At 43.6% G+C, this 22667-nt stretch overlaps 1 protein-coding gene across 1 annotated transcript in view; it reads right to left on the bottom strand.

Moving 5' to 3' along the window:
• The window catches only part of LOC122792928 (FAST kinase domain-containing protein 2, mitochondrial-like), a gene marked incomplete at its 5' end in the record, with an annotated part of 340938 nt that overhangs the window by 258767 nt on the left and 59504 nt on the right, over positions 1–22667 (bottom strand). Inside the window, 1 exon segment of the mRNA XM_044060500.1 lies at positions 20502–20674. Within this exon segment, the coding sequence (XP_043916435.1) occupies positions 20502–20674 (173 nt within the window).

Genomic DNA, 22667 nt, shown 5'->3' with positions numbered 1-22667 from the left:
CTTATTGTTTACTGCTCCAGTCCTGCTCAATGGTAGTATGGCAGTTAATATTTCATATCTTTAAAAATATAACAAAAAAAAAATATTTATACATCTGTTCTACTCAATACTATTTTCTATATTGTTTTTGGTATACAACTTTATTGGTACTTCTTCCTTGATTGAATTTTGCATGTCTTCTTCTGTAAACTTGTTCAAGATTGTACTTTATATATGTTTTTTATTGTTTATTGTTTTTTGTTTGTTATTCTTGGAGATTTTCTCCCCAGGCCTCTACTGAAAATGGACATGTATCCAGCTAGACTAGCCCGGTCAACAAATGTAAAATAAAATAAAATAAAAAATAAAATAAAACTTATGCTGAACAGGTGCCAGTCTCTCCTTTATGCGCCAAGTCTTTTTGTATTTTTCAGAATACATTTTGCACACACTGTAGTTTGGTTAATAATGCCTTATTAGACATTAACAATATCCGAATACTATCTTCAAGAACAGTGCTGATAAACAATAACAGTCTGCAGAAATCCTGGAATGCTGGAGAACAGTAACAGTACTGATAAATATATCCAAAATCTATGCATGTATATTCTGATTCTCCTGAATAATATCAACTGAGACGGTCTTTTCCTCCTGAATATTATGGATATTGGACCAGACTTCTGTACTCGGGCTCTAGTGATACTCAGGCACTAGTGAGTGTACTGCAAAAGACCTTTTGCATATTAGTCCAAATGCTAACTTACTGACTCCACTGAATGCGTCTGAAGTATTTCCCAATACCAAAACCCTGTAATGTTTTACACTCCTCTTTAGCTTTGGTTTTCAAGCCTCGTCTTGCATGTGCATCACAGTGCCCAACTGTCTATACTTTGTCTAGCATTCTATTGCAAGCGCATATATCTTTCCATTGAGAAAGGAACATTCTGAAACTTTACCTTGAAACCGTTATTGCTGCACACCTCATGTTTAGCCAGTACGATTATCCTTTCTTTCTACTGAACAGTCTTTCCTGAAACTGAATGCATACATGAAAATACAAGTCTGACTCTATATTTTTAGGCCTATTATTCTACCTTAATGTACTCTAGTGAACTCACCCAGCATACCTTAACAAAATTATTATCTGAAGATGCGAGTATCCAATGGTGATCTTGACAGAACAAGCATCCTAGCAAATTCATTTTAAAGAAATTACCTTCAATATTCAGATCAGACAAATTATCTCCCCAAACAGATCCTTTCCAAATAGTAAGGTAGACATTCCAAATCTAGGTACTGTGAAGCTCTGAAACATTCAGCAAAATCCCAGATGCTAAAGGAGGAAGTGACACAACACAAACAGAATAGTCTGGCCTGGCAAAATCAGTGTCATTTTTATTATTTTTCCCCATTTAAGCCTTTGTTTCCTGTCAATCATCATCCCCCCAGGCAGTTGACTTATTTGTTCCCCATCACCAAGGCAAAGACTGACCGGGAGCATCCATCACCAAGGTGAGAACTGAACTGGAGGGGCCATCATTTGGGTAACCATCAGAGTGGTTCAGGTTTTTTCTTATCCTATGTCCTCTGCACACACTAAATTTTGGGAGGGAAGACAGAATACAATGGGCTAACTGCACTGGTTGACAGTTTTGCAAGAAGCATTGCCCACAAGTAGCCTTGCCACCCATCCTCAAGCATGGTTGGTGGTTTCCCCAAGTCTCTACCAAAGGAAACACACCTTTTATGCTTACCAAGTGCCCAGAACCTAACCCTCCCCTCCCATCCCAGGAGAGGAGGGCACTGCCAGATATGCTAATCTGACCCTGGTCACCTAGGTCATAGTCAATGCTCCATCCTTTTGTGCCAGACAACCAGGCTATTTAACCATGTCAGTACTGATGAAGTATGTGCTTCTTCAGATAGATACACGGAAACACTTTCAGTTAAGGTCTGCAGTAGCGTTGCAGTGAAAAAAGAGAGATATATCTGTCCCAGGTGCACTACAGTGAATTGCAGAGAAAGAAACAAACTGGGGATACACTAGCTGACTATTATGAAGGAGCAAAGAAATGTCAGCCAATTTTCTCTATATAGAGAAATCTTGAAACCTTTCTTTTATCCTCTGAAATGCTGGTGAGTGGAAAAGGCAGTCTTATTTTTCTACAGAGTGATAAAATGTGTTTTTTTATTTGTCATAAAGTAGCAGCATTTTCTCTAAGAACACTACTTATTTATGGACTTTAAAAACTACAGTGCAGTGGCACTGGACATCAGACAAAGTTTTAAAAGGCCTGAGACAACTTATCGGGCATTATGCTGCAGATGTAGACAGGTGGAACACTATGCTCATCTTTTATAATATTGTACCCTTGCAGGTGAAATTTGGGATGGAACAATAAATGAGTTCTTGCATGATGACATACTTCAACCTCAGCTGGATAATGTAGGGTCTTCCAGTTTCAGATGAAAGACATGGGCAGGCATAAAGCAAATATACAAAAAAGAATGTGCATGGTAGAAGTGAAACTTCTATAAGGAAGTGCAAAGGAAAGCAAATGGTACAATACAGTATAAGCAAATAAACTTATAAACCTAGATTTTTACCGAAACTGTATGAATTATGTATGTACAGTCATCATCCTAAATTAATGTCTGCATGAACCCAAGAGTTCTTTCATGGAGCAGATTCAGAGCTCTGACTTTGTCCAAGTGTGCATGCGCATGTGGGTGACATGCCCATGGGGGTGCACGCATGTCTGTGCGTGGCATGCACGCGTGTCTATATGGCATGCGCGTATCTGTGTGCGACATGAATGTGTGTCTGTGTGTGTTTGACATGCGTGTGTGTTTGCCATGCACGTGTGTGCATCTCTCGGTTTGCATGTGACACGTGTGTCTCAGTGTGTCTGTGTGAGCCAATGTTTCGGAATCAGCAAGAGTTAGAAACTGGCTACCTGTTTGTAGACTGTCCTGGAGGATGATGCATAGTCCCTATCTCCTAATGCTGTGTGTGTGTGTGTGTGTGTGTGTGTGTGTGTGTGTGTGTGTGTGTGTGTGTGTGTGTGTGTACTTCAGACAGTTTCATTAAAAATCTAGGCCTATGCCTATAGGTATATTTGCTTATACTGTCCCATTTGCTTTCCTTCACACTTCCTTACAGAAGTCTTACTTCTACCGCACATTCTTTTTCTTTTGATCATGCTGCTGCCCTTAACTGTGCACCTTTGACCTATGATGTCATCTTAATTTTTGTTTTGTAAATACAGCCCCGAAAATCCTTACTTTTTGCGCAGTATCTTAGCATTTTTGAATATATGTCCACTTTCCACTGAAATGATCCCTTTCAGATTGCTCCTATGTTCTTCAGTTTGTATGAAGAACATATATATATATCCAATCAGCTGGGTATATCCTTCTACACAGCCACCTTGACTTGCCATTTTTTTTCCTGAGCTTAGGCCTTTGTATTCCTGTTATTACACCTCACCATTTTCATTGATGACTACTTTTCCAGGGTAGCCTTATTGGTGATGCGTTGTATTTGCTCCTGTCTGCTCCCTACAGGCTTCTCAACATTGCATGTTTAGCTTTTGCATTCCCATCACATCCTAGATTAATGGCTGTTTAGTGTGCTGTTTTTGCTATGATACACAGAAATTACTTGTTAGCATGTTACTCATCTTTCTGCATTGTACTTAGATTGCCATATGCAGTTTCTCTTAGCTCTTATTTTCTGTTTACATGATGTACGTTATGCTGTAGTTGTATCTTACACACCAGCTTTTGCATTCTTCACGCTAAATCACTTTTCTTATCATTTATTAGACTGGTGAGAAAGCAGTTCTTTTGTTACTTGTCCTGTTCTCCATTTGTTTTTACTACCACTTAAGTCTTCTCTAATTTTAGCAGTTGTCTCTATATTTCCTTTCAAATGGCACATATGTGTCTTTGCTACTACTTGCATACTAATACAAGTGATTCTTTGTTACTGATTGAAAATAGTTTACACATTATTCATCCATACAAATGTATACACATGAAGTGTTGGTTACAAATTCTGTGTGGCAAGATATGCTGTATCAATAATGATAAAAGCATTTACATTTCTGTTTTATGCATTTGCTGCATAATACATTACAGACAACAGCTACATCAGATTCATGTGGTTAGTTCAACAAACTTCAGAGTAAAGACCATTTCAAAAAAGGTTTAAGCCCTTTCCTGTGTGTAGCAGCACCCCCGTCCGGTGGAGTGTCACTTCTGTTTCACTTTTCGTTTCACTCTGAACTCACACTACCGTGCCTAAAGAAATTTCACATTTCAAAAAATGGTTCTGAACTAGAATGACAGCAATAAAGTTCTGCAATAGGGAGTGTCGTAAGCACTTGCTATCAGCCTCAAAGGGAGAGAGTGAATGTTGCTGCTGAATAACCTGGCAAATGAGGTTATCCTGATGGGATGCCTAAATCATCTGAAAGACAGCAGAAGTGCTATGTAGGAAAATTTCAAGGAATTCCTGAAATTTGAGGGGCTATACGAAAACAAACACTACGAAAAGTATATGTAGGCATGGTGAAAATATTAAATGTGTTAGATGCGAGTTGAGCAATGCTAAGCATTGGGTGTATGCGTTGCAACTACAAAGAAGGTATGTACTCACCATAACATTCCATCTGAGTAGGTACTTCATTTGTCTGCAACCTGTGGGTATCGGATCCGAGCCGGCAGCTTTACTAGCTTAAAGATCCAAGCTCCTGGCTCCTCCCCTTTACCCATAATCCCCTGCTACATGCTCCCTTTCCTCAGATCGAGTTTGCTTAATCTAACAACTAAGACCCTCGACAGAGGACCAAGTAATGCCTAAACACATGAAACAATCTCAATCATGATCAGGAACCATGATAATGGTTAGGGGGCATAGAGGGGGGTCGGTCGGATGCAGACAAATGAAGTACCTACTCAGATAGAACGTTCTGGTGAGTACATAAAGTACAGTTTTGTACCTACCATAAATGTAGATGTTCGAAGATCCACATTGCTGCAGTCAGTCTTTTCTTGCCCCAGATGTCAGAAGACCCTAAAAGATAAGGCCAAAACCAAAAACACCAAACACTCCTGTACCTAATATATATACAATATATACAAATTTACAAAATAGAACCCCACCCACACAACCACCCCTAAACACATTGGGAAGGAGGAATGTGGATCTTGAACATCTACATTTATGGTAGGTACAAAACTGTACTATGTTCTTCATCCCACATTGCTGCAGTCCTAACACTTGGGTAGAATCCCAAAGCAGAGGTAAGGGAGGATGGCTAAACTATAATGAAGCAGGAGCTGCCAAAATGCCCTGCAACACAGCAGTGGCAAAACCAGCCCTGGATTTAGAATAGAGAGGAAGGTGGTAATGCTTGGAGAAAGTATGCACTGAACTCCAAGTAGCTGCCTCCAAAATATCCTTAGATATCGCCACCCCCCTTAGAAATGCTGTTGAAGTGCGTAGCCCTAGTGGAATGAGGCCTAATCCCAGCTGGAATCTCCTTGCCATGATGGGAATAACAGAATGCAATGCAAAACCCAATCCACTTAGATATAGTTTGTTTTGACACAGGCTTGCCCTGAGAACTCAAAGCAAAAGAAACAAACAACTGCTGAGACTGCCTAAAATCCCTAGTCCTGCTTAAATAATAGTACGACTGCCTGTGTACATCTAAAGTGTGCAAAATCTTTTATTTTGGGGATCTGCATAAAAAGTAGGCAAATGAATAGTTTGGTTTAAAGCCACACTAGAAACCACCTTAGGCATAAAGGAAGGATTAGTTATCCTTATGGAAAATCAAAAGGCTCAACCGCCATAAGGGCCTGCAATTCAGAAACCCTTCTTGCAGAAGTAATGGCCAACAAAAAGCAGTCTTCCATGACAAGTATTTCAATTCAGCAGTAGTAAGTTTCTCCAACACAAAATTGAGATCCCAAGCAGGAGTAGGAGCTCTAATGGGGGTCTTATATTCTTTGCCCTCTAAGAAATTGCTTGAACAAAGGATGAGAAAACAATGGTGGGTCACAATCATAGTGAGCTGAAATTGCTGCAGCATGAATCTTAATGGAAGAGAAAGACAAACCTTTGTCCAATAACTCAGTAAGATATTGAAGAGCCACACTCAAATTAGGCTCAGAAACATCCAAATCCTTTGCTGCACTCCAAAATAAAAATCTCTTCCATTTTTCTGCATACACTGTACTAGGTCTTCTGGCTTCCATAATCACATTCAAAACTTGTTGAGGAAGTTGAGACCTGCTGTGGTTCAAAACAGAATATGCCAGGCTGTTAGATGAAGAGAGTGAAGCTTGACATTGAGTAGATGACCGTCCTCTGAGACAAAAGGTGTGGGGAATTAAAGGTAAAGGCCATGGGCTTCCTTACCAGATTCCTCAGTAATGGGTACCAGTGTTGCCGAGGCCAATCTGGAGCTATCAAAATCATCCTTGGCTTGTCTTGTCTGACCTAGAGCATCCACTTTCCAAGCTGTGTGATGAAACAACAGATCTATGTCTGGAGTTCCCCATGACACTGTCAATTTTGAAATACATGAAGATCCAGTTTCATCCATGATTTGCCTGCTTAACACATCTGCTAAGGAGTTCTGTGCTCCTGGCAGAAACGTCTCCCACAAAATCATTGCTTGCCTGCATAGAGGATATTGATGTACCACATGACAGTTGTGTTGTCTGTTAGAATCAACACCTGCCCTGGAAGAAGTAACTCCTTGAAAGCCATTAATGCAAACTGGACTGCTAACATCTCCTTCATGTTGATATGTAGATGCTGTAGTCTGGCAGGCCACTTGTCTTGTATCCACTTTCCATTCAGATGAGCTCCGGGTCACAGAGTCCCCCCTTGTTTAGGTGACATTCCTGAGCCACCACAAAAATTCCTTTTGAATGCAAGGCATTATTGGAATGACAGTGTCCAAATCCTGGCAGTGCTGTGTCCATACATTTTTAGATACCATTGCAGCTTCCTCATATGCAGTTTGGCATTGGGAAGCACCAGAATACAAGATGCCATGAACCCTAAGGCTTGAAGGACTGTCCTTGCAGTCAGCCCGGACTGAAGAGATAGTTGATGAAAGTAAAGGGAAAGATTCTTTTGTTTGTCGGCCATCTGGGCTGCTGTATTCAGTCTCACACCCAGAAAGCACATGTCTTGAGAGGGTACTAGACTGGACTTCACAGAATACCCCAGGCATCTTAGCACTGCTATCACATATTCCAGATGCTGAAGAAGCTCGTCCTTTCCTTGAGCCAGAATCAGACAGTCATCCAAGTAAGGATAGATTTGTATTCCTTTTAGCCTGAAGAAAGCTATGACTGGAGCCAGAACTTAATGAGAATTTGCAACAGAGTCTGATAGGCACATGAAGGTAAGCCTCCTTGAGATCTAAAGTTACCATCCAGTGATCTTTGCCCAGCAGAGGTAAAAGCTGTTGTAATGTTAACATTTTGAACTTGGGAATGTCCAGATAAGTGTTGAGGATAGACAAATCCAAAATTGGTCTCCACGTGTTCCCTTTTTGGTACTAGGAACAGGCGAGAATAAATTTCTGGCACAGGAACCGGCTGAATGGCTATCTGGAGAAACAGAGAAATTTGCTTGTGAGCCTCTTTTCTTTGTATAGGAGGAATGTCTGGCATGCCTTTGAAAGGAGGCAAGGTATGGAAATAAAACCTGTAACCAATACCCATCTGTCTTGGGTAATAACACTCCAATTTTCTTTGAAAAGTGCCAGCCTTCCTCCCAAAGGTGCTGCCAGGGCTCTGGCAGCTGAAAAGGCAGGTCATTGGGTCTGCGGACTGACCCCTGCCCTCACCAGAAGACTGGGCAGGTGAACTCCCTGTTCTAGGCCTAAAGAACCTTGAGCTCTGCCCCTACCACATCTAGATCTACCCTAGACTGAGAATCATAAGAAGGATATGTCCACCCCTTAGTAGGCCAATTTCTACTAAACTGAGGCTGAACCTGCAAAAATCTTTAACAGTCTGCATAGACTTAGCCTTGTCCTCCATTTTCTTTAAAACTGCTTCCACAGGCGAACCAAATAACACATCAGATTGTAAAGGAGCATCTAAAATCCTTGTCTTTACATGCTCAGCTAAATTCTGATCCCTCAGCCAGGCGTGCGAACAGAACCAGTGGCTGCCACCAAGAGGCCTGTACAGCATCAAAACCACATTGCAAGGAATGCTTACCCACCTGTTCAGAAACATGAACTAAATCCTGCAACTCTTTACACTCAATACCTTCAGAGCATCCACCTTAGACTTCAATTGTGTAAGGAGATAATTTTGGTATTTCAACATGTGAAACTGGCAATTCAAAGCCCTCATGGCTAAAGTGGAAGAAGTATACACCTTCTTTCCCCATCTATCCAAAGCCCTAGCCTCTTTATCAGAAGGAACAGGATTTTTAACAACAGAAGCCTTAACACCTTTAGGGCCCTGAGAAACAGTTTCTGGGTCTGCCCTAGGACTCTAAAAAGATACTTATGAGCTTCAGGCACCCTATAATACCTATCCGGTTTAACTGGGGCAGGAGGCAAAGAATCAGGGTTCAGGGAAGCCTCTGCAAAACATCTTCTACCACATCCAGAACAGGAGGTATAGCCAAAGGCCTATGCTGGGGTAGATAAGCCTTTTCCTGGAATCAGAGAAATCTTGACCTTCCCATTTAAAATGCTCCCTCATGGAATGAAGAGTCTCTGAAAAGAAAAATCCTCAGGAGGTAGAATCATCCACATCAGAATCAGAATAAGGAGGATACTCCTGCAAGTCTGAACACTGCTCAAAACTCTCAAGCTCAGGTTCCACCCTAGGCCTCTTATCAGGGGGCATAGAACCTCTAATCATAGTAATCAAATCTTCTGCCATTTTAAGCATATGTTTCTTAGGCAGAGACCCTGAAGAACTAGGAGACCCCACTGAAGTTAACCCTCGCCTGCCTCTAGAAGAAGCCTTGGAAACAGAAGGGGAGGGCCTAACCACCTTGGGAAGGGAGGGGAGAACAGCTACCTGAGAAGCCCCTTCAGCCTGGCCTACCTCCTGAGAGGACACATCTTGTAACAGTAAAGTCTCTCCCTGAGAATCCAAAGGAACTTCTGGTAGAACCACCCTCTAAAGAACCCGGTTCTTCCAACCTAGGCTTTGCTGCTTTGTCCTTGTGCTTTTTGATCTAGCGGGCGCCGGAGCATCCGGCGGCATGTTACAACGCTTCCCAAAACTAACCTGGCACAATCTAATCTTCTCTCAGGCCCTAAGCAAGGTATACACAAGGTATGGTAATCCCTATGAGGTATCTGTTTCCCACAAGAAATACAGTTATTCACTTTTTCTGACATCCGGTTAAATACTGAGACAAGAAAACAAAATATTCCCAACTTTGATTCGGTCTGAAACTCCGACTTCAGAAAATTTCAGAACGCCAACCTGCACAATACTGCTTCTGCATCGGACCATGCGGCAAAAGACTGAGGATATATTTGTACCCTGACGTCCTGATGTCAGACAAGGTATTCGGGCCGACTGGGACAGCGGACTACCCCAAGTGTTAGGACTGCAGCAATGTGGGATGAAGAACATCTTCTTTATCTGAAGTAGTTACTTCATTTGCTCTGCAACCTGTGGGACAGAGTCCCCAGCTACCTAAAACCTTGGGAGGCCCTCAAGGAAGGATATTCCGAAGCACCGCGGAGCCAAAGGAAGCCCTACTCCTGGATATCACATCCAATTTATAATGAGAAATGAATGTATGAGAAGAGGACCAAGTAGCTTGCTGAACATATGTCGTCCAGGGGAACCCTGGAAAAGAAGGCTGCTGATGTGGCTATAGATCGGGTTGAGTGGGCATGGACTCGGATAGGAGCAGGTTTACCTGAGGCTACATACACATGAATGATGCACTGTGAAATCCAATTTGCTAAGGTAACTTTGGTAATAGCTCTACCCAGAGCAGATTTGGCAAAGGACACAAACAATTGATCAGCCTTGCGAGTATCCTTCGTCCTGTGCAAGTAAAATCGTAGTTGTCTATGTACATCCAACTTGTGTAATTTGTATTCCCCTTTGTTCTGAAAGTTGGGAAAGAACACTGGTAAATGAATCGACTGATTAATATTGGACTCTGAAGCCACCTTTGGTAAGAAGGAAGGGTTAGTCCTGAGACGCACACTCTATCCCTATGAAAGATTAGATAAGGGGGTTTCATGCAAAGGGATTGAAGTTCCGAAACCCTCCTGGCTGAAGTAATAGCAACTAGAAAGGCTATTTTCCATGATAAGAACTTTAATGGAACTGAGGAGGCAGGCTCAAAAGGTGGGCTTGTCAATGCTTGTAAAACCAAAATTAGGTCCCATGGCGGGACCGCAGTCTTAACTGGTGGTTTCAATAGAAAAATACCTTTCAAGAAGGTTTTGCATATCTTAGCAGAAGCTAAAGATCCCAGCCCATCCCCTACATGAAAATAGGAAATGGCTGCCAATTGTACTTTAACTGTAGATGCACTGGCTCCTTGATGAAAAATGTGTGACAGAAAATCAAGAACTGCTGGAATAGGGACGGTAAAGGGATCTAAGCCCTTGTCCTTAGCCCAGACAGAAAAACGCTTCCATTTACTACTGTAAATTTTCCTGGTAGCAGGCTTGTGAGCCGCTACCAGAATGGCCTTTACTAGTGATGAGATGCCGGGAGTCCTTGCCATCAGTGGGACTGGATCAACCAAGCCACGAGCTTGAGGTTTACCAGGTTTGGGGGTTACAATCCCGCAGAATGCAAAATCAGATCCGGAATGGGATCTAAGATCCATGGAGGAACTACACTGAGACCGCAGAGAAGGGAACCAGATCTGGCGAGGCCAGAATGGGGCTATGATGATAATTCTGCTCCCCAACCGACGTGCTTTCTGAATGAACTTCGTCATAAGAGGAACGGGGGGGTAAGCATAGAGGAGACCGGGTGGCCAAGCATGAACCAGAACGTCTCTGGGGCTCTCCCCTGGTGGGGGAAGTATCGCGAAAAACTCACTGCACTTTGTGTTCGACGGAGAAGCAAAAAGATTGCAGCAAGGTAGACCCCATTTGAGGAAGATCTGTTTCGCAACTGATGGTTTCAGAGACCACTCGTACAATGTGAGGATCACAAGACTCAGTTTGTCCGCCAGAATGTTGGACCGACCCAGAATGTGCGTTGCTACCAGGAAAGCAGTTGGTGGATATCGCCCACTCCCAAACTCTCATAGCCTCCCGACAAAGGGGATAAGATCTGGTCCCCCCCCTGTTTATGTACCAGACTACCGCCATGTTGTCTGTTTGAACCGCAATAGTTCCTAGAGGAAGAAGGTCGTGGAGAGCTTGCAACGCCAGAAGCACCGCCCTCATCTCTAGGACAAGCGGTCTCTAAGGAGGTCCACGTGCCTTGGACAATTCTGCCCAAAGAATGCCCCCCCACCCGAGGCGAGAAGCATCCATGGTCAACGTGGCTTGGGGCGGAGGCATCACAAAGGGTCTCCCTTCCCGCAGCTCCAGTGAGCGAAGCCACCAGAGGAGGGAGTCTCTGCAAGCCCTGCTCAGGGGAATAGGGGTGTTCAACGGATGTAGCAACAGAGACCATTGGACTTGAAGGGTCCATTTCAGAATCCTCATTCATAGACGCGCATGTAGGCAAAGACCGATTGCCGCCGCCATAGAGCCTAGTGCTCTCAGGACTAACTCTGTCAATGGAGCCGGGTTCTGAAGGAGGACTATAACCTGACATGACAAACTGTTCACCCTGTCTGAAGTTAGTAGGGCCAGAGAGAGGAGAGTGTCCAATTTGGCCCCTATAAATTGCAGAACCTGCACAGGATGAAGAAAGGACTTTTGAAGGTTTACCGAAATGCCCAAACTCTGGGCAAGAGTTAGAGCATAATCCCTGGCAACACACAGTTGATGCCTGTTGGAGGCGGTGAGGAGGCAGTCATCCAGGTATGGAAAGACCTGAATGCCCCGAGTCTCAGGTGGGCTGCAACCACTGCCATGACCTTGGTGAATACCCTGGGGGCTGAGGTGATGCCGAACGGAAGAACCCTGAACTGATAATGACTGGCTCCCAGCCGGAAGCGGAGAAACCTCCTGGATCGTCTGTCCATCAAAATGTGGTAGTACGCATCCTTGAGGTCTATGGAGCACATCCAGTCATTCTCCCGAAGGAGGGGGAGAATTGACTGAAGAGTGACCATCCGGAATTTCTCTTTGGGAATGAACAGGTTCAGGGAAGAAAGATCTATAATCGGTTTTAAGTCCCCCGTCTTTTTTGGCACTAAAAATAACCTGGAGTAATAGCCCAATCCGAACTGGTCTGGGGGGGGTGCGCTGAATGGCTCTTTTTTCTAGCAGCTTCGAAATCTCTGAAGCTGCCACCTCCCTTTGATCGGGTGGGACATCGGGGAGGCGCTTCATGGGGTGGGGGGAGACTTAGGAAGGGAATGGAATAACCTCTGGATATGATTCGGAGCACCCATCGATCCGTCGTGATGGACTCACAATTTAGTAGGTGCTCCAACAAACATCCACCGACTGCCTCCAGAGAGGGACAGCCGGGTAAGCCCTCATGGCTGTTGCGCGGGCCTGTCTGAGAATGGTTCTCTAGACCCGAAGTTATGCGCCCCCCCCCCTTGCCTCTGGGCCAGCGTCCACCTTGTCCTTCTCTGCAGGACGAGGAGTCCGAAGCTGGGCGGGACTGCTGAGACTTCTGGAACCACATCTTCTTTTGTCCCCTTTGATTCCTGGAAAAGGATCGCTGGGGATTAGTGAAGCAGACCCCGACGGCAGACAGCGTCTTCCTTTCCTTTTCGCTTTGGACCAGCATCTCACGGACAGTCTTGCCAAAGAGAGAAGAACCGTCAAAGGGTGCGTTCGTGAAGGACGCCTTAAAGGGTTCCACAAAATCGCAAAGGCGGAGCCAGGCGTGACGCCGCAAGACAACCCCTGCTCCGCTAGCTCTAGCGGCTCCCTCCGTAGCATGGGAGAGTAGCCGCATAAATGTGTTAGATATAGACTTTAGAGTGGCCATACAAGTAGAGAAAGTCCTCTTATACTCGACTGTCATGGACTCCGGTGGAGCTGCAGCATATTCCTTTATTAGGTCTCGCTGGAGTCTGATGATGTGTGCCATGTAGTTCAGCGCCCTTAAAGAGAAGGAGGCTGAAGCGAACATCCCCTTCCCAATGCGGTCCAATGTCCGAGATTCCTTATCTGGAGGATGGACCGAGGAACTCTCCTGTGCGAGTTCCTTCTTTGTGGCAGCTGCCACCAACATGGCATTCACAGGTGAACCCTTAGACCAGGCCTGCCTATCAGGGGGAGGGCTAAGAATTTTATCTGGCCTTCTTGGAATTGGCTCCACGGTGTCCGGCTCCTTCCACGCCCTGGTAGTAATTAAGTCTACCAGGAGTCAGCCGGGCCTACCTCAAACGCCTCCAGAAACACGGACTCGTCCGAGGAAGGTTTTTGGGCAGACCACCCCCCTCTAATTCGCAACATTTCCATGATGTCTCCAAAGAAGACATCCTCAGGGGGTGACCTTGGGGAACCTTCCCCTTCATCCAAATCAGTGTCTTCCGTGAGGGACTCCGGGGAGTCCAGGTGCCTCCTTTTACACTTCTGTTTGCGAGGAACCTTCTCGGTGGGACTATCCAAGGAGGGCTCACCTATGGGGTCCTGTTCCTCTCAGGGAACTAACTGGAGGGTCGGGGCAGGCTGACCCAGTGGTCAGATAATGAGGCTAGACCCAAATGCATAGGGGGGAGGGAGGATCCGTCACCCGGACCAGGGATCTGGAAGGTCGCGACAGAACCCTCTCCACTACCTCAAACACCGAAGGCGAGCCGCTTTCCCCAGGCTCCGAAAGCAGCCTCCTCAGCTCCGAAGTAGGGATCGGTGTCGGAGTCGGCACGGTCGGATCCGAGAGGGAAGTGTGCTCCGACCTGAATGGCTCCGAAGACACCCACCCCTACGGATCCGACACTCGGCTCTCAGCACCGAGAGCTAGGATCCGACACGGTTGAGGGTACAGTCAGCGTTGAAGTTACTGGAACTATCGGCGCCAACAACTCCCCGGTTCCGAAAGGGCCCGGATCGGATGACTCCGAAACTCGAAAACGGGTTGGAGAAGGAGCTATTGGGGCAAAAAGAGGGGCTGCTCTCCCCCCCGGGGGGGGAGGCAGAAGCACCCCCATCTGCATCTGAGTCTGCAAAAATCGACGCATCATCTGATCCATGTCCGCGTCGGTCAGGCTTCTTGTAGATCTAGAAGAGGTCGTCGAGGCTGGCCGGGAGGGCTGCCTCAACGACCTCGAGGGAGACCGGTCCTCCTCCTCCAGCTCCGGCGAGAAACAAGGTGAACGGAGCAGAGAGGGAGAGGATCTGGAAGCCCTCATAGAGGGACTAGCAACTTTAGATGGCGGGGCTGAGGGATGAGTCTCAGCCCGCCTCTTGTGGCTTCTATGTTTTTCCTTTTCTTTGTGCCTCCTCTCTGGTAGAGGCAGAAGAGTCCCCTGAACCCTGCACAGAAGAGGGAGGTTGAGTCCCAGGCAGAGTAGGGGGATCTAAAGGCACGGGGGCTGCAGTAGCAGCCTGTGCCTTAGAGGGAGAGGAAGAAGTGTCCTGCGGTAACAAACCTGCCAGGATCAACTTGTTCTTCCTATCGCTGATGGCCTGGGGGTTGAACGCTGCACATATCTGGCAGTTGGTGGACAAGTGGGTCACCCCCAGACACAAAACGCACTGAGTGTGGCCATCAGCTGGGGAAAGCTTATGGCCACACTCAGTGCATTTAGAAAAAACGGCTTTGGGCCCCTTCATCCATCACACTAAACGCACTCACACACTAAGGGGAGGGAAACACAAAAATAAGCAAAATTTACCACAAAAAATTTTAACTAAGGCTATCACTCGACGATTGGAGACTAAATCACTCACACACCACCTAAAAATCAACTTTTCTCTGACTTTTTTGAAATACAAACTGGAAAGTTCTCACCCACGCCTTAGGAGCTCTTCACTAGAAGCTTCTTTCAGCCGCGGCAAACGAGATCTGAGGAAAGGGAGCATGTAGCAGGGGGTTATGGATAAAGGGGAGGAGCCAGGAGCTCAGATCTTTTAGCTAGTAAAGCTGCTAGCTCGGAGCAGAGGTCGGATCAGATACCCACAGGTTGCAGAGCAAATGAAGTAACTACTTCAGCTCTAAAGTTTATATAGATGTGGAAAAAATATTTTCTGAAAGGGGCTGATCACAAAGGAATGGATTAAAATATAACCCCTTTTTGAGCAATGATAGACTAGATTACAGTTCTTGAATTTCCTATCATTAAATACGATACAGTGGTGGTTGTGCTGTTCGACTATTCTTCATAAAATACAAAGATTGCAGCTAAAGCTTTTAAGCAGATCTATCACAGATGGATTTAGAAGTGCTTAAGACAAGAAACGCAGAACGTTATCTGCTCTCATTCACACACAAGTTCCTTGGGAGACTGTTCGTAACAGCAGTGTTATTAATGTATGGATACATAATTTTTGAGACATACTGCAGATAAACTAAGATCCTGTTTATATTTTTCCCTTAAATATATTTCAGCTAGAACATATTCTCATTGCAGACAGCATTCAACACTTCCTCCTTTCTCAACTGACACTCCACACATTTCCCATCCCACTCAAAGATCAAACTACAGAGTTTGATAACATTGACATCTGTGGTCACAAACTATTGTAAGCTATAAACTGTAGCAGGAGTCTCAGCTACTGAACACAGTTTATTCCACTGGAGAATACACTTACCTTCAATGCTCAATGAAGGCACAGTAAAGAACTACTTTTTCTAGTGAGACACTCAGATCAGAATTGACATCAATGGCCAGTTTCTTTAATCACAGTATTCCACTTTGCTGCAATACTGTCACATTCACAGCAACATTAAAAACCAACAAGCATGCTGTTTACCCAGGTTAACAGAAGTAGAACATGGTATTATGTCAGGGGGATGATTCAAAAAGCACAACAGCTGTTGTCAAGGAGAAGTTTTACATAAGAACAGTATGCAATGACTGATAACACTGAGGAATTTTGTAAATTGTAAAGAATAAGCAGCTTGCACTTGACTTCAAGCTGTTTGCCCAACATCATGGGCAGCACTACACTTCAGGGAAGGAAACCCCCATACATTGTTTTAGACTTCATTCTAATAGACCGTTTGGGTGCATGTTCATCTAGGATTGTTAAGAATTTTGAGTCAAAATATTTAACAGCCTCTTCAAGTGGAAGAGAATTTAGAGGGTTCCAGTTGCAGGAATTAAGTTCCATTTGGAAGCATTCAGAGTTAAAGTGTTTATTGGACAGTGAGATCCTGTACCTGGGTGAGATGGGAATGTCTTTCTTTTGTCTTATAATGTAAGTTAAAGAATGGTCACTTACATCATCTGGCAAAGTACCTACTTTATAAGTTTGTTGTTGTCTGTTAATAAGTATCCAATCTAAGATACTCTCTTTTTTGTTTGGCTTGTTAATTCTTGTAGTGGTGGTAATAGTTTGACTGAATCCATGAAGATTAATATGTGAGGAAGGGTTGTCAGTATGGACACACTTCCAGTCTGTATTGAAGTCACCTAATATAATAGTTTCTTGGGGGAGATTAGTAGATACCCAGCTGAGAATATCCTATGTTGTGGTGGTGGTGGTGTTATTACCAGGAGGTAGGTAGATGCAGATGATGTTTAAGGATTTACTAGTATTGAGTTAAAGCCTAGAGATAAGGACTTTTGCTTTACATTCTTGGGGGGGGGGGGGACGAAGGATAAGGAGGAAATTTGTAATCCAGTTTTATATAGGAGGGCTACACCTCCACCCTTACATTTTGTCCGGTCAAGTCTCAGTATATTGTAACCTGGGGGAGTTATTTCAATGTCCTTAGTTCCTGGTTTTAACCAAGTTTCTGTAAGACAGAAGATATCAAAGGAATGAATATCAAGAAGGGCATGGAGATGGGCAACTTTATTGTTGATACTGCAGATATTGAGATGTCCTATTACTAAGGAGTTGGAGAGACTGGTCAAGGTAGGTAGGGTGGAGAGAGTGTTGCTGTGAGATGTTAGTGTGGAAACATTGGTTGGGGCTGGGTTGGGGTGGATGTCACCATCTTTTTAAGGTTGGAGCTTTTAGTGCATAGACTGGGTTATAAATGTAGTGAGTTGGGTACTTTAATTTCCTTACAAGGGAGTTATGGAATTTGATATGTGTGAGGCGATGGTATTTGGATAGTAGGTAGCAAGGAGTTGATGTTATATGTAATTGAAAGTGTGAAGGGGTAGAAATATGAATAGCTGTTTGTTTTGGAGAGTAGTTGAAATGGAAGTATTTCACCTTTTCAAAGGAGGTGAGTAGATAGGTGGAAGTGAGGACTGGTAAAAGTGTGACTATGAGTACTAACTTAGCTTGGATAGTTGTATTTGTTGTAGGCATATTGTTAGGATTACATGTACAGATGCAATAAGTTTGCTGGTACACTTTACAAAGATTGGGCAGAGATAAGAGACCGTAGAAAGACACTGGGTGGAATCTAGAAGGAAGAGTTAAAAGGGAAAAAGAGAGGGAAAGATAGTTAGGGAGAAGGTGATAAATCAAGATGAGCTAAGGAGATAGGTAAATGAAGAGGGGTGTGGCTAGGTTCACTAGATTGGTTGGAGTAGTGGATAGGTTGGGTTGTGGGGAAGGTGTGGTTTAGGAAGTATAAGGTTAGGACCACTGGGGGGTGGGAATTGGGGGTAGGGGAGTCAGCCCGCAGGGCAAACGGAGCGGGGAAACATCAAGAGGGAAAATGCTAGACTAGAAAAACAATCAGTCTCTGAGACACAGGGGAAGTGTCTTAGTATTCTATAAGGCAGTATTGCTATGTGTAAAAGAGTAGGTAAGTAGTGGGAAATAATGTAGGTTGGAAAGGGAATGGGAAACAAGTCTACTGGTAATGGTACTCCTAAGGAAAATAAGGAAAGCAAAAAATCTGGAGCGATCTTCTTCTCTGCAATTTGCTGCCACCTAGTGGCTATGTGGAGGAATGGCAGTTAATAGAGAGTGTAGAGCTCAATGGTTAGATTTACAGATATGGAGGTACTGAGTTTAGTTAAGAAAGGCTCTCACCCCTTTAAAGTTAAAATCTGAAGGGAGCTTAATGGTAGACAAATACATCCACTGGGAAATGAGAGAGGTGGAAGGAGGAGGACAAAGGCTGCGGCAGGCCACTATCTCACTCGGGAGGTAGGTTACAGTATGCAAAGTTAACTAGCACACAACTAATTTTATAGGTTACATACACTGTGGGTTCCTTGGTAATATAGGATAATTCACACTGCTGCACACAAGCAGTACACTTGCAGTCTTCACCGTGTTAGATGGGAGGGAGCGTTCCTTATAAGTATTTAGAATATACAGGGTGCTCTTAGAGCAGGAAGGGCACACCAGATGACGCAGGACTGTGGGTTCCAAGGTAATATAGGATAATTCACACTGTTGCACACAAGCAGTACACTTGCAGTCTTCACGGTGTTAGATGGGAGGGAGCATTCCTTATAAGTATTTAGGATATATAGAGTGTACTCAGAGCAGGAAGGGCACACCCGATGATGCAGGCTTGGAGTGAGATGAGCAGCCCAGCTGTAGGATCTATTTGGGCATATCTATGTAGGCCGGGGTTATCCAAAATTCTTCAGGTGTACAACTTTTCGCTTTAGGTTACAGCTATTTCATTAGTCTATATTATTTCCTCTCATAAGTTCATAGGCAATTACACGGCTAATGGCCCTAGGGCCAAGCCTAGCCAGGTTATACCGGTCTTCCCCAAATTGACCTTGGTTAGATGGTAGCTACTCAAAAGGCGAGTCTATGATCAGCACTGACTGCCTCTATCCATGAGGGACACAGGTGCCACCCCCGGGGTGAATTTATGGTCTCCCATCCAACTGTCTAGGTTGAGCTTGAATAGGCTTATTGAGGAGCTCTGCTTCTTGTGAATTGGGAGTTAATTCCAGAGCAGCAGCAGTCTCTGACAGATATATCTGTCTCTCCAGCATGTTCTGTTAATGTCACAGGCTAGACTGAGATCCCTGGAGCAAGTGAGTCTTGTCCCATTTGATTTGCAGATGTGCAGCATTTCCATTTGCAGATGCCACATGGTGACTGAAGTTTAGACTGCTATCAACCTGTATTCCCATATCTTGCACCACTGGGTTTGGTCTTATAAAAAAGCATTTATGTGCAATTTCTGTGATAAAAAACACTTTATAAAATGTATGTAGATGGGATTTTCCACTTTCATTGATGGAATCAGCACTTTTCATTTTGAAAAAATGTGATATGAAGTAATAATAACAAAACATCTCAGAAAACTCATGACCATTATTTGTACTGTCTGCACAATATTCAGGCAGTGGCAAATGACAATGTGTGCAACACACGTTTAGTGCATGACACATGGTGGTGGCGTGAGGTATGAGGCCAGAGGCTAAAGGCCAAGTGAGCACCAGGCTGTATGCAAAATGCCTAATGCACATGTACCATTTAAAAATATCCCTTTCTAGAGTCAGTCACTCTTTTATAGTGTGCTAATTTTAGAGTTACTCAAACAGAAATAGACTTTTTTATCCAAATTTGAAATTCTACTCTTAACATGCTTCATCTATACTTGGACACTATAAACTGAGCCAGTGCAAACATACACTGTGGACAACATGGCAGGATATGTAAAGTGTGACTTGCCATCATTTTGTTTTAGTTAAGCACTACAAAGACTCTGTCACAACTAATAAGAAGATCTGACTTTTTTTTAAACAGGTTCATCGGCTGCACTACATCATTATGCTAAGCTCAAGGTTATTATGTAAAGATATGTACTGTATGATAAAGCTTATGGTGAAACTGCTGCATGTGCATTGAAATCCAACATGAAATTAGGCTCTTAGGTTAACTGTAGTTATGCACTGAACGTATCATTAGTGGAAGCTGTATTTTGTTAAATGCAGCATACATAAGGAATCATATTTGTTTTAATTTGATATCAAACATAACTGCCATGCAACCACTTTCAGTGATGACCTAGGCTACCCATCTAGCACAAACACTTAAACTTTAGTAAATTAATACAACCAAGCATAAAGCATAACAAATAAAGAAAATATACTTAGAAATAACACAAAATAATAAAAATGAATAATAAATTATAGTAGTATCCCAAGTTGCGAGTTCAAACTATAAACTGTGGGCACTCATTCTTCAAGTTTTTGGCTATTTGCTCCATACATACTGGAATAATAATGATTTTCTCTTTATTAAACTACCCACAGAAAAATAACAGAACAAAAGTTTACATATACGCAAAATATTTTCCCAAGAACGGTTAAATTACATGAGACTGAACAACCCACTTGAAACTCTTACCGTTGACTATGATCATTGGGCAGGTGATTGAGGAGGGAGTAAACACGAAGGACAGTGTGCAGCTCCTTCAGGGTAAGGCAGTGTGGGTCATTAATCACTTTTACAGCAAATGCATCCAGCAAACTTGTATGACGAAAGCCAAGGTCCTCAAAAAGGGAGAGAAACATGACAGTCTAGGGGAAAAAACAAAACACGCTGTTAAAATACCTTTTGAATACATTTTCACTTTTTTTCCCCATTTTACACGACTATGTGATCTGTATACATGCTTTAAGTGAGCTTTGGTAAGAAAAGTCCTCATTTTCCCTACTACTGTAGTAGTCATGTAGAATTTGTTATAGTTATGGAAACAACTTATATTCCACCAATGCCTTCTGTCTATATAAAAAGAAGTTATGCACTTACCATAATGTTCCATCTGTGTTGTCAATTTTCATTCTTCCTTAATGTATGGGGTCAGATCAGATACTCAGATCCAATTCAGCCATTACTCCAGCTCATGGAGACCAACAAACTCTCAAGTTCCTTTCCTATGCACAATGCATTCAGCCTCTCAGATCCTATTACAGCTTGAGAAAGAGGATAAGGAAAGGCTTTAAAAGTATTGCCATAACTGGAGTTCAACACAAGGGACATGGGGTGTCCTTGGTATCCTTGAAGATCTCAGAAGTCATTTCAAGGAAATGGAGAGGGATGGAGGGTGGGAGTTGAAGAATGAAAATGGACAACACAGATGGAACGTTATGGTAAGTACATAACATTTTTATCTGATGTCAATTTTCATTCATTCTTCAGCATATGGGAAAGTGTCCCCAGTTACCCAAATTCCTTGGTGGACTCCAAGGAAGGATATTCCTGAGTATGGTTGAACCAAATGCCACGCTTCCCCTTGAGACCAGACTCTAGACTGGAATATAGTGGAAACGGCCATACATCTAGTTGAATGAGGCTTTAATGGTTTTGGTAGGGGGAGACTGAATTTAGTAAAGACAAAAGAGATGCAATCTGTCAACCATCTGGCTATAGTTACCTTTGTGACTGATTCACCCATCTTGTGATGAGCAAAAGAAACAAAGATCTGGTCCATCTGTCTAATTTGTTTTGTTCTGTGCAAGTAGAAGTGCAACTGCCTATGAACATCCAATAAGTGCAGCATATACTCTTCCTTTATTCACAAAGTTTGGGAAGAATACTGGCAAGTTAATGGTTTGGTTACTGCAGGACTCTGACACCACCTTAGGTAGGAAGGAAGCATTGGTGCGCAAGGTGACCTTGTCCTAGAAAACTAAATATGGGCATTTAGAAGATAATGCTTCGAGTTCTGAAATTCATCTAGCAGAAGTAATCACAACTAAAAAGATAAGTCTTCCATTCTAAAAATTTTAGATCACATTTAGCTACAGGTACAAAGAGGGACTGTGTCAAGGATTGCAGTGCCCAATTCAAATCCCATAGTGGTATCGGAGCTTTGTAAGGAGGTCTAAGTAGAAGAGTACCTTTCAAAAACGCTTTGCATAGTTTAGAAAAAGCCAGCAAAGCATTCCGAAACTCCACATGGAAATTAGAAATGGCTGCAAGATGGACTTTGACAGTCAAACTAGTACCCTCATTAAATAAGCTTACTAAAAATTCAAGAACAGAATGGAATGGAGCCGAGAAGGGTTCTAGCCGATTCTGTCCTGTCCAATAACAAATCTTCTCCATTTACTTCTGCAGAGTTTCCTCGTAGAGGGCTTATGGGATTATAACAGAATGGAACAGAGAGGCGAAGAGAGCACAGGTTATCTGGTTATCAATGGAATTGGAGAAACCATGTAGTCCAGATTGAGGTTTGAGATGTCTGGGTGAATCATGCATGTAGGGTGAGACAGACTGTCTGGAGTTGGATCCAAAATCCAAGGTGGGTACAGAAGATGAGATAAAAGGAAGGAGAACCAAATTTGTCGAGGCCAGTAAGGTGCAATGATGATGACTTTGCTCTTCAATCTGGCTGCTTTCTGGAGGAATTTGGAAGATCAGGGGGCCAACTGAGGAGTAGAACATCCCTTGGTGACTCCCCCAGAGAGGGGATTAGGGTAAACAACCTGCACTTGCTGTTTAGGGGAGACGCAAAGAGAATGCAGCAAGGCTGGCTCCACTGATGGAAAATCATGTCCATCCCTTTGC

The sequence above is a fragment of the Protopterus annectens genome, chromosome 2.part0 (assembly GCF_019279795.1).
Source record: "Protopterus annectens isolate FY-2018-M chromosome 2.part0, PAN1.0, whole genome shotgun sequence".
NCBI classification, from domain to species: domain Eukaryota; kingdom Metazoa; phylum Chordata; order Ceratodontiformes; family Protopteridae; genus Protopterus; species Protopterus annectens.
Note: the sequence above shows the minus strand (reverse complement) of the source record. Positions and strands in the feature narration are given on the sequence as shown.